The following is a 12,462-nucleotide window of genomic DNA, read 5'->3' on the forward strand; positions in this document are numbered from 1 at the left end:
CCTGGTCTACAAAGTGAGTTCCAGGACAGCCAGGGCTACACAGAGAAACCCTGTCTCGAAAAACCAAAAAAAAAAAAAAAGAAAGGTGGAGGCAACTGAGGATACCTGTCAACCTCCAGCCCCTCATATAAGCACACATATGTCCAACCAGCACACATATGTCCAACCACATGCACGTGTACACTGACACATGAACACACACACACCTATATATGCACAAGTGCTTGGTGTTTTAAAAGAGTAAGAAAGAAGAGACAGATATAAAGCAGGTGGGAAAGAAGATGGAAGGGTGGAAGGAAGGTAGGTACCATATTAAAAACTAAAAAGCCAGGTGTGGTTGTGCACACTTTTAATCCCAGCACTCTTGAGACTGAGGCAGGAGGATCTCTGAGTTTGAGGCCAGCTTGGTCTAAAGAGTAAGTTCCAGGATAGTCAGGGCTAAACAGAGAAAATCTGTCTCAAAACAAAAAAAAACAAAAAAACCAAAAAAGAATTATTTTTAAAACAAAGCAGGTGATACAAATATCAAAGAAACAGTAAGATAACAGATAAACCAAACACATTAGTAATTACAGTAAGTATAAGTATAGCCAACACCCCATTCATGAATACCTCCTCCTGTAGATATCTTACCTACATTCCACAGATGAAGACTCCCAGGCACAGAGAAGTTGAGTAACTTGTCCAGACTGTCTAATCGTCAAGTCACAGTAGCAGGGCTCAAACCAGCAGCAAGCCTCCTCTGCACAGGTCCTCCCCCCAGCCCCCATCACTCTAGGTCACCCCTTCTGCAGCTTGCACCCAGATGCTTGCAGCAAGCTCCTAACTCACCTCTCAGGTCCCACATTGTTGTCATGGTGACTATGAAATGACTTAAACTGGATCTCATCTCTTCCCCCAAATTAAACTCTTCCTAATTGTCATTTACTTGAGAACACAGGCAGCAGGTTCCTTTAGAATGATCACACATTCCTTTGTTCAGCTGCTTTTTAACCTGGCCAAGAAGGGCTTCCTGTGGCTTCTAACAGTAGAGTTTCCCTTGTGTGGAATGAGAGCTATCCTGCGAGTCCTTCAGGGTTAGCACTTATTCCATCACTATGGTTACAATGATAGTTACCACTCACTGAACATTTTCTCTATGCCCAGTACAGTGGGTCACGCTTAAAGAGCATCATTCCCCTTTAACTTTCATGATTCCACCTCACAGACAGGATGGTTGACTCAGACAAGTCAACCAGCAGGTAGTTCAGGAAGTTACCACCATGTGCCTTCCTTAAGAGGAGGAACAACCCATCTCCCTCAAACATGTATGGCACCAGCTGAGTGAGTGACATGCAGAACATAAGACAGGGAGGAGGTAGACTGCAACACGGACTGCAAAGCTTGAGAAGGTGATCCAGGAGGACTTTGAAGCAAGGTAGTATTTGGGAGAAGATGTGAGGGTGAAGAAATGGACCATTTCTGTGTCTCAGAGCTGGCAGGCAGAATGCTTTGAGGAACAGTGTTGAGCACAGTGCTGAAATGTCACATTGGCTACTTTGACCCTGTGACTAGACAGACACTATTGCTAGGCCACAGAAGATAGTGCTACAAGGGACCTGACTCTGTCTTGGGGTGATAGAAAACTGTCATCTTCCCCCATGTGATGTTGTATGAACCAGAGGCTGATGAGATCCATTCACATTGTCTTAGTCAGGGTTTCTATTCCTGCACAAACATCATGACCAAGAAGCAAGTTGGGGAGGAAAGGGTTTATTCAGCTTACACTTCCATACTGCTGTTCATCACCAAGGAAGTCAGGACTGGAACTCAAGCAGGTCAGAAAGCAGGAGCTGATGCAGAGGCCATGGAGACATGTTCCTTGCTGGCTTGCTTCCCCTGCTCTCTTATAGAGCCCAAGACTACCAGCCCAGAGATGGTCCCACCCACAAGGGGCCTCTCCCTTGATCACTAATTGAGAAAATGCCCCACAGATGGATCTCATGGAGGCATTTCCCCAACTAAAGCTCCTTTCTCTGTGATAACTCCAGCTGTGTCAAGTTGACACAAAACTAGCCAGTACACACATTCTACATAGCTCAATCTCTTGAGGCCTATTCTAGGAGATAGACCAAGTCCTTGGAATTGAATCTGAGTCTCTCTTTTCCTTAAACACAGGGAAGGCCTAGGAAATATGACATGTCTGGTCTTAACTAAATATTGAATCCTCGTATAACCTTCAACTCAGGAAAAAATAGGGGAGCTGGAGAATTGACTCAAAGGTTAAGAGCATTTGTTGCTCTTGCAGAAGACCAGGTTCAATGCCCAGCCCCCATGGGGTGGTTCACAACCACCTGCAACTCCAGTTCCAGGGGGATCTTCCTATCTCAATGGGCACCAGGCATATATATGAAGCACTGACATATGTGTAGGCCAAGCACTCATACACATAAATAAATAAGTAGATAGATAGATAGATAATAAATAAATAAATAAACGAATGGAGCTGTTTAAACCAAAAGAGCATGTCAAAATAATGACATATCCCTGGAAACTATAAAGAATGGGGTGATGTTTGTTGGGTTAAATATGTAAAATTCGTCTCCAAGAGAGGAGATCCCTTGTTCTTCCCGTGTAGTGAATGCCGACAGGGAGAGAGAACTGTGGTGAGCCACAATCTGGCTAAGACAGAATCTCAGAGGGCTCTTCAGGAGAGACCCTATCCACCAGTTCAGGAAAAGTCCAGGACGACCCACACGGAGGAGATGCCAAGAAAAGGGGCGAGCCACTGGCAACACCAGACATCTGCTCAAGTCTGGAGCCAACCTGGGAAGGGCCCTGACTTGGGATAACAGGTTTTCAACCTTTTTCTATGGGCATAGGCCTCAACTCTCTCATGGGGCCTTTAACACAAAGGACAAGTAGAGCAGGTCAAGGAGCTCTGCCATGCCTTTGCTTTCTTCAGGAAGACTTAAGAGGCTAAAACATGTTGTGGAGACAGCAAGCATTCAAGTATTTGAAAATAATCCTCCAAATACAATGGAGTCGAAGTGGTCCTTAAATATCCGGGCAAATATTAGATCTATATATTATACATGAACATTTATACCCACGGTGAAACCTCTTTAGTAAGCAGTGTGCTGTGGTTAAGCTAAAGGAGAAATTTTACCACTCCAAACTAGAGGGAGAGCCAAGGGCTATTTTGGATGACCGGGCATGTGGTCTACCCCAACCCAGCCATGATGTTGTGCTTCGGAATGGAAAGATACCTGCTCCATGGTACTCTCCGGGAGTGATGGCTGGCTGGAGTATTTACCAGATGAGGAATCAATTCACCTCAGGCATTTCTACCCTCAGATGAGAAGTTTAAAAATCGGTAAACTGGACTTAAAATACAATGCTGTGCTCTATTGCCCCCAAGTGGTCATAAGTGATATGACAGTCCCACTAGAGCGTTCCGTTGGCAAGATAGCTAGGGGAAAACCAAAACCAAAACCAAAACCAAACCAAACTAAACCACCTCAGAAGTCAGTTACTGGAGTGCTGGAGAGATGGTTCGCTGATTAAGAGCACTGGCTACACTTTCAGAGCGCCTCAGTCCAGCTCCCACATAGTGGAGCTCAGCCATCTGTAACTCCCGTTCCAGGGGATCAAAGAGTTACTTCTAGCCTCCCCCAGGCCCTACACACCAGCACATGAGTGGTGCACTTACATACATACAAGCAAAACATTCACATACATAAAAATAATAAAGCAGTTAATGTGTATAAGGGGTGAGAGAAGGCTGAGGAAATATTTTTATGCTACCGCTTCCTCTTACGACCAAAGAAAAACAATGAGAATCTGCTGGAAATGGGGCAGAAAGGAGCTCTTTCAAGGCCAGCTCTGTAGCCCAGGACAGTCTCTTATCTCATATAACTGCTGACTGGGAGGGAACACTGAACAAGTATTGATGTGATCATTTTACACAGTAATTGCATGGGGAGTTGGCCAAACTGCATGGCAAAATCCTCTAACTTGATGTTTTATTTTACCTGAAACACTGCAGTTTTAAAGCATTTTGTTAGAGAAACCTACATAGTACAAACACTATTCAACATTTAAAAAACTGGTTTGGCAAGGGAGAGAAAAGACAAATATGTCTTGAAGAAGGCATCATGTAATAAATTTATTATGTTTTGTTACATTTTCCAGTTTTCTCTTAATTCCAACTGTATACTATACAACCAACTGCTGTCTCAGAAATAAAACGTTTTCAACATAAAAATATAAATTCTGCTTCTTAAAAGTGCGTACACCTCGAATAATAAAATATACAAATAAATAACAGAAGGCAGTGCCACACCTCATGCACTTGGCCTAACATAATTTAAAATGTAGGATACACTTTCTTCCAGCCTGCAGGAAGGATACTCTGCCGTCCTTTTACTGCAAAATTAAAATTGATACAGAGCTCACTAATGGTGGCTCGTGAATGACACCAAAGCATTTTGTGTACAGTGACATGACATGTAGCTTTTAAGACAACTGGAGAAATACACGCCGGTGCAAAAACACAAGAGAATCAAAACAAAAACAAAACAAAAACAAAACAAAAAAAAAAAAAACACATTTTGGTAATGGGCCTGAACTCAATTTTAACCAGTGGTGAGAGGCACAGTTGGTGAGCAAACCTACACAACACAAATGCCTACAGGAAAACCCAACAGAACCGCAATCACAGAAACACAGCCCCCCAGTCTGGAATAGCACCTAGCAAAGTTCCAGCTGCAGAGTTCATAGCAGCAGAGAGCTCGACTCTGGGAGGCTGTGCCAAAGCTGTCCCAGCTCTGATGTTTTCCTGATAGCCTTAAAATATGGGCCATGTCAGATAAACTTTTTGTAGGCAGTCTGATGCTCAATGGGATGAGGACACACAGCACAGTGGATTATTCTGAAGATGGTATAGTGTGCCTAGCTCACCACAGACTAACACCAAATTTCATGTGCCTCTGTAGGTAACATATACTACCACATTTCTGGTTAAGTATTACATGATCTTTTTAATTACATTAAAAAAATCAACAAAGGCTCCAAAATAATTTGAATAAAATGTTTCACATTTGTTTCTAACTAAAAAGGATTCCAGAAACTCCATAGAAAAGACCCAGAGGGGAGTGAACCTGAGCAGGAGGCCCAGTACTGCCTGTGGTTTACAACGGTGCTGCCAGAAGCAGGGCAGGGTTTGCAAGGTGAGGCAGGAAACTTTCCACTGTCTTCTACCACATGTTTTAACCTGGACATGTTTTCCCTCTCCTGCATGGGTCGGTGTCAGCCCCAGAGTAGAATCTGGAGAGACTGTGGGAATTAATTCAGACCCCTCAGGGCACTCTGCCTGCCACCAGCAAATAAGAACAATACCTAAACACACCAAGCATAAAACACTTCACACTTCCAATTCGGGCCTTGAAGTCAGAAAGCCCCCAACATACACACACACACACACACACACACACACACACACACCCTGATTCCAAGCCAAGGACTGACTGACACCTTTTAATTTTCTTGTCCAGAGCAACTAGAGTTCTTTCTGAGTACCCTGCATGGCAGTGATGATTCTCACCATAAACTGATGGCAAAAAGATGGTGCACCACATCCTTCAGTTCTGACTGCAAACAAGAAGAGAAAGTTACAGAACCCAGGCAGTGCTAAATGATATCAAAAGCTTGAGAGCCACCCAGGCATTCCAAGTCCTTTGGGGATACTAGTGATCTCAAGGAATTCTCCAGAATGGCCTGGGGAGAGTCTCTGTATGAGATGTGAAGACACCTCTTATATATGCTATGAAGCTCTATCGCTGCCCCTGCCCCATGGGAGACAATGGATTTAAATAAATGTGAGATGGATCTGGACCTAACTCCACTGTACAACACTATCATATATCCCACATGCTTTATCTTACTGACACCAGTTGAGTGGGAAGCTCCCCAATCTTCCTTAGCAGCTCCAAGTCGCTATAAAAGCACTTAAAAATAGTTAGCGCTGTGTAAAGCCACACCTCTCCATGTGATGATGAAAGAATACTACAAGATATAAAAAATTAAAATCTATAGAAAATGGCAGGTTATTTCTTAGAACAAAATACTTTAGGAAAGTCTTCAGGCTAAATACAGTATATACACCAGTGTATGTTCAACATGTCCAATCCACTCCTGCTTGCAAAATACTATTTTATACACAATCTTACCAATGACCAAGGAGATTGGCAAAGAAATATATGCAAAGCAACCTAAACTCACATTCAAGTTCACCCACACTGATGATTAAGCCACATTTTAAAAATCACAAATTCAAAAATAGAACTCTAGAATCTGAGAGTTGTCCCTTTCTAAGACTCAATGTTTAGCGTAGTTCTCTGTATGCGTTTTAATCAGTTGCTTGCATAGGTAGTATGAGCATGCTTTCTGAGCTGGATGGTGGGCGTGCACAATTGTTTTCTTTACAAAATGATTGGTCATGCTCAAAAGGCAGCTGCAAAAACAGCTTGGGGTCTGATCAAAAGGCAGCATGGGACACCAAGCAGTCAGAGAAATAAAAGTATCATGTCCCACCTGAAAGGTGCAGTCAGGTTAAACATCAATGAACTCTTTATAAAACTAAAGCAAAAGCAGCCTGCACACTAGCAGCTAAGTTGTTTTTATTACGTAGGCACTGGTTTGTCAGTAAATTTTGCTCTTCTCAATTCCAAAATATAAGCATCAATGCACCTTCAAAGTGTGTTTTAAGGAAACTGTGCTTATGATTTTCAACCTAGCTCAAAATCCAACCCAGAACACTATCTTTGTATTCAATGACAACCTACAGAGGAAACTGTAACTTCAGCTAGTTAGTAATCTGTCAAAATGAAATGTGATTTCACATGTTCATCTACTCAAAGAGGATATTTGAAATGAGCTTTTGTTCATAACTCTTTAATCCACATTCCCTTAAACTGCCATTACTGTTCCCTATATATACTAATCTTATTAGTTTTATTATAGTAAGTTTAGAGGGACTGACAATGCCTCCCATCCCTCAATAATCTCCACATCCATCTCATACAAACACAGAGGGTTAATTTTATGTGAAGTGTCTAGGTACTGCATTTTAACCACTACACAGTCCAGACAGTTCAGTCTGAACCAGTGATGAACAAGGACACTTTAGATTTCCAGACTTTAGCTGGACAGAATTTACCAGCTTGTTTCTGTTGACAACTATCACTCCTTGACACGGATTTGGTGTCTTCCAGGACACCACTGCTGAAGCTTTCAGCTTGCCTCTATATGCAAAGTGGGCCCAAATGAATGATGAATGATTAAAGGAGGATTCCATGTGTTCAAGGCAACCTGATGGGTGCACAACTGTGGCACCGCACAGCTCTTTAGGTCTGGCACAGCACTACTTACTCTGAAGCTGCTTTTCATGCCAGCAGGAAAAAATACAAATGAGGTTGGCCAGGGTCTTAAGTGACAGGAGCATATGAGCTTCGCCCTTCCACATCATCTGAGGAGTTGTGAAAGCAAGGTGGAAGGGTGATTTAAGGAATGGTGTAGCCTCATGCACACAATGTTTACAGGAAAAGAGAGCAAGAATGAAAAAGATTTTTATTTAACAGCAAAACAGCATTACTAATTCATCACGCTGTTGGTTGTTGCTGTGTGCCTCCTGGGAATGACTGCCCTAACAGGCTAAGCAGAAACCCTGACCTACCATTTGAGTTTGGCCCCAAAGTACACATGTTCACTGTGCCCAAATCACTGGGAGAAAGATTTTAATAACCAAGTCCCTAACCCTGCCTCAGAATGGAATGAACTAAGTGATATTCTCATAAGCCATTTCACTGCAGGCAGCACCTTTAAAGTAGTATTTTCTGTGTCTTAAATATATCCCAGTAGTTGGGAATTCGATTTTACCATTTACCGACCTCACAAACATAACAGTTTCACAGCCTAGATAATGCCATGACACTTCCTGATTTTTTTCTATTGAACTCAATATGAAATAAGCACTAAACTCCATATGCATGTAGCTTTTAGGTTTTATTATATTATTAAAAATGTATTTCTAGAGCCCATGGAAAAGTAAAGACCACTAGAGATTTTTTCTGTTTTGTTTTTAAAAACATGATATGTAGGGAAAAGAGGATCCACTCCTACTGCCTTCAAAAATAAAACGATATAGTACTGTGAAAATTAAACTAGTTTCTATTCATCTTAATTATGGCAAAACAGCCTGTTATTAAAGTTCTTTGTTTTATCATACTATAATTCTAAGACTGTTTCACAGGCTCAAAGCACATAAATGCTCAATTCCTGATACTAATGGTCTCAATATTTCTTGCTTTTTCAGAAAATAAAAATAAAACAAGATTGGTGGCTATAAAAAAAAAAAAAAAAAAGATTGGTGGCTAAACACTAACGGGGCTCAACTTGTGCCACTGAATAAATGATGACATGTAAGGCAGCAGTCACCTCAGTCACACCAAGGCAGGACAGAGAGCTTCAATGCTTTGGGAAGCCATAATGGGGCATGGGGGCGGGAGGAATATAAAAGCAGCCAGTACAGGACTGAGTGTCATAGGCACTGGCTTACACACACTGAACTGGGTAGACAGCATTGTGGTAATGTGCACAAGGCTGAACGCTAAGCCTCAAATACCACAAGAGCTGAAAGTTCCAGCCACCCTCAACCTGCAAGCTACCAGCTAATGTCAACATTAGCAGCAAAATAAACTTAAGCAACCTATTGGAAATATTTCCCAAGAGGTATTCATAGAAGAACAAAAGGACAGTGTAGAAATCAAAACTGCGTGCACATATGCACTGCAGTCCATTCACAGAAATACTGAAGAGCGAGGCCTGGGAACCACGAGCCTTAGAATTTAGTAACTACAAACTCACATGCTATATCTAATGACAAAATGACAAATGCTATTCTGAGAATCACGACCATGATTCTCTTGATACTAAAAAATAAATAAAGAGGATACTAAAAAACTGAGCTGCAAAGTATTTCTAAGAGATTTCTACAAGCCTTGGAAAATTGTTTTCTTTATCTGTGAGAATTCAGTGAGGTTCCCCTTTTCATACATAAGAATGCAATTTGTAATTACATGCCAGGGGAACACATGCCAGACTCTGTTTCTGAATGCTGGGTCAGAGATTACCTCTTCAGAGCAGAGTGGATATAAGTAAGCTACTGGAAAGCAGTCAAAAGGAAGACTGGCACCAGGATCCACATTGCATGTACAGCACTCAGCCTCACCCCACATCAATAGACCATCAGGAGCTCTTGGCAAGAGGCAACTTCTTTCTTTTCCAAGCAACAAGACAAGGCATGAGCATGCACACACGAGGCAGTATGAGATCCTCAATTTCTAACAGAAACAAGCAGCATCAGGGAAGGAAAATGGTACCAACTTAGGCTTCAGTTTGGAATAAAAATTTTTTCTCTGGGAATCTTTCAAAGGCATTAACTACTCTGCTACAATTCAAAATTCCAATGGCCTTAGCTAGCAAACTGAGAATGAAAAAAAATTAATTAGTGACTGGCTTTCTGACTATTCAAAATTTGTCAGATCTTAGAACATATATAAGGAGTCAAGACAGGCTATCACTTCAGATACGAAAGTAGCAAAGATTTTATGCCTACCTGTAAAGCTTCTACCTGTGGCAGCAGGACAGTCGCCACCCCATGTCACCTTCCTCTTGAATCCATCTATTAGTAATGTGCATCCATACTGGACTAGCTGAGTATATATACCTGAGAAACATTAGTGTTAAGATATTGCCCTTACAAAGACTGGTAGATGGGGCCAAAGTGCAGAAAACAAATTTTCCCACAAGTTATTTTGTTGTTAGCATCAGTTTTTGTTTTTTAAGCTCTTGATGCCACTCAACAATCCACATGAAGATAAATTCTGCTCAGATGAAACCCAAGGCTGACTGTTCATCTGTCTATACACTGATAGCTTAATTGGTTCACAGGTTTCCAAACCCTAGTGTCCAATAAAGTCATTAAGAGTTTTCTGGAATGAAATAGGGATGATTGCTAAAGGGACTATTCAGATTATTTTCTACAACTATTCCAGTAAGCTTGGTATCAATGCTTTGCCTATGGCTGTTATTTGGTTCAATGGCAGAATAAGGCGACACTTTTAACAATTTGAATTCCACACACACACTCATACTCTCACACAGTCAGGCACATGACCCCAAAAAATACAAAATAAAAGCATAGAGGACTTTGGTGTGGGAGAGGAGGGGTTCTAAATAAATAAACATCTGTACAGATAAAACACCCGATTGCAGAAGATCACTGAGGTTTTTGAGAAGGCCGTGCAGAGGTTTGCATGCTAGAAGACAGCTTTTTAGAGCCTTTCTCAGTGGTCGACCTGCTACTGGGAGACAAGGGAGCTCCGGAATCTAGCTGGGAAGACTTGGATCTGCGAGCAGATAGCAAGGAATGTTTAGCAGAAGCAGGGTCCTTAGAGACAAGCTGTTCCTTTCCAACTGCATTTGTGTTTGGCTGCTGTGAGTCTAGGGGCTGATGGCCTTTCTCTGCCTTGTCATCTGCAGTGTTCTTACTGACTGACTTGAGAGAGCTCCCACCAGCCTTTTTGGATAGCAAGGTTGTCTTGCCAAGATCAGTTGACCGCCGGGTTTCTTTCTGTCTCAAGGCTGACTTAAAGAAAGACAGTCCCTTATCCTCAGACTTGCTGTCCCTCTTCAACCCAGAGCGCACACTTGTGCTAGGTGAACGCAGGCTGGCCATGGACGAGCTCCGGACGTGCTTGCCATCCACTCTGTTGTCCCCTGTTCTGGCCTGATTCACCCGAGGGGAGCTGGGTTTGGAGGTGGAGGTGGAGGTGACGCTGGCTCTGTCAGAGCCTAAGCTTTGTCTGGAACCTTCTCTACTCAAGCTCCGGTCAGAAGTCCTGCTCTTCCCAGAAGGGAAGGGGCCTCTGGTGGCAGGGCCTGGGGCTTTTTTGGCAGATATGGATGAGGAGGAATAAGTAAAGGCAGAAGCAGACTTTTGCTTCTGCGGTGAAGGAGATGACATGGATTCCTGGGACCTGGGGGAAGATTCTTTTTTGGGTTGGGTAGAGGAGGAAGATGAATGCCTTCCACTTGTCCTGGAAGAATCTGCTTTGCTCCGACAGCGGGCAGGTTTCATGGAAACCTTCACAGGAATAGGAGAAGAAGGAGATGGACTTGAAAGAGAAGATTCCTGGCTAGCCAAGGCTGGCCTCCCCTTCCGCATATTCTTCTCTAGCTCAGAAGTACCTTTGGAACTAGGGGAGCTCTTGGTTGTGCTCTCTGGCTTCTTTGTAAGAGAATCTGAGTGGCTTGGAGGTTTCACCTCTTTGACTGGAGAGCTGTCGACAGAATCACTCTGGTCCACATAAGCAATCTGGTTATTATTATCAAAAGGATCAGAGATGGGGGGCAAGTGATCCCCTTGTGCTCGGTTTTTGCTTGGTGTGTCTACAACACTGGAGTTCAATTTTCCAGAGTCTGAGTCATCTTTGAACACACCTTCCATGACAGCCAGTGGGGCCCGGCCCACAGCCTTGTGCTCTCGTCTATTGTGACTGTCACTTGGTTCCTGGTGACTACCAGAAAGGTTCCGCAGACTACCAAAGCAAGAAATGGAGACTTTGTCATCACCTGCCTCTCCAATCCTTTCAAGGGTGGAGGCAGATCCATGGATTGGGGAGTCCCCCGAGAAGCGGGAAGGAGAACTGGAACGCATCTGCAGCTTGGCAGACAGGGACCAAGAAGGCCGCATGCAATTTTCATTGACAGCTAAGGGGCTGGTGACAGAAGATCTGGATGACAAGCTTTGACGCTGCACACTTCTCACGAATGGTCGAGTAGAAAAGCCTCCTGCATGGCAGAGAAAATTCTGTCAGGCTAAACCAACAAAAACATTTAGTAAGACACTGAAGACAGAGCAAAGGCAAGGCTGGTGTAGCAGTCTATGTGCTATAGTCAAGGACAACAGAGTGCTTTCAACCTTCTGGAGATCAGTTCCCTTATCCACAAAATAGGGTCATGCTAACTCTGAAGTCAGCAAAATGTTCTCCATCTATGTCATCCTACTCATTACAGTCCGCAGACTTTGTCAGAATGTTAGGAAATTGCTCAGCTCTGCCATCTTAACATGAAAGCTGCCACAAGTGGCATACAACAAAGCAGGAATGGTTATGTTCTAAAAACTTTGGGAAAACCAGCCAACCACATGTGACCTGCAGACTGCTGGTCTAATTAGAGAGTTAAATAAAATATTAGAAGTTTGTGTGCACCAAAGATCCTGGCACTCCCAAGTGTTCACTAAACATGGGCTGCTAATCTAGCTTCTTTATCTTCCTGAAGGACGCCTGGGGCTCACAAAATAAACTCCTTGTACAAAATGACACAAGAACCCATTACCCCCATTATATTCCCTATGGAAGT

General features: G+C 42.9%; 1 protein-coding gene across 1 annotated transcript in view; it reads right to left on the minus strand.

The window, feature by feature from the left end:
• Window positions 1–4,120: 4,120 nt before the first annotated feature.
• Usp31 (ubiquitin specific peptidase 31) overlaps window positions 4,121–12,462 on the minus strand; it is a 68,752-nt gene continuing 60,410 nt past the window's right edge. The window contains exon 16 of the mRNA XM_021200828.2: window positions 4,121–11,892. Within this exon, the coding sequence (XP_021056487.1) occupies window positions 10,319–11,892 (1,574 nt within the window). The 3' untranslated portion in view covers window positions 4,121–10,318. The remainder of the gene's footprint in view (window positions 11,893–12,462) is intronic.

The sequence above is a fragment of the Mus pahari genome, chromosome 1 (assembly GCF_900095145.1).
Source record: "Mus pahari chromosome 1, PAHARI_EIJ_v1.1, whole genome shotgun sequence".
NCBI classification, from domain to species: domain Eukaryota; kingdom Metazoa; phylum Chordata; class Mammalia; order Rodentia; family Muridae; genus Mus; species Mus pahari.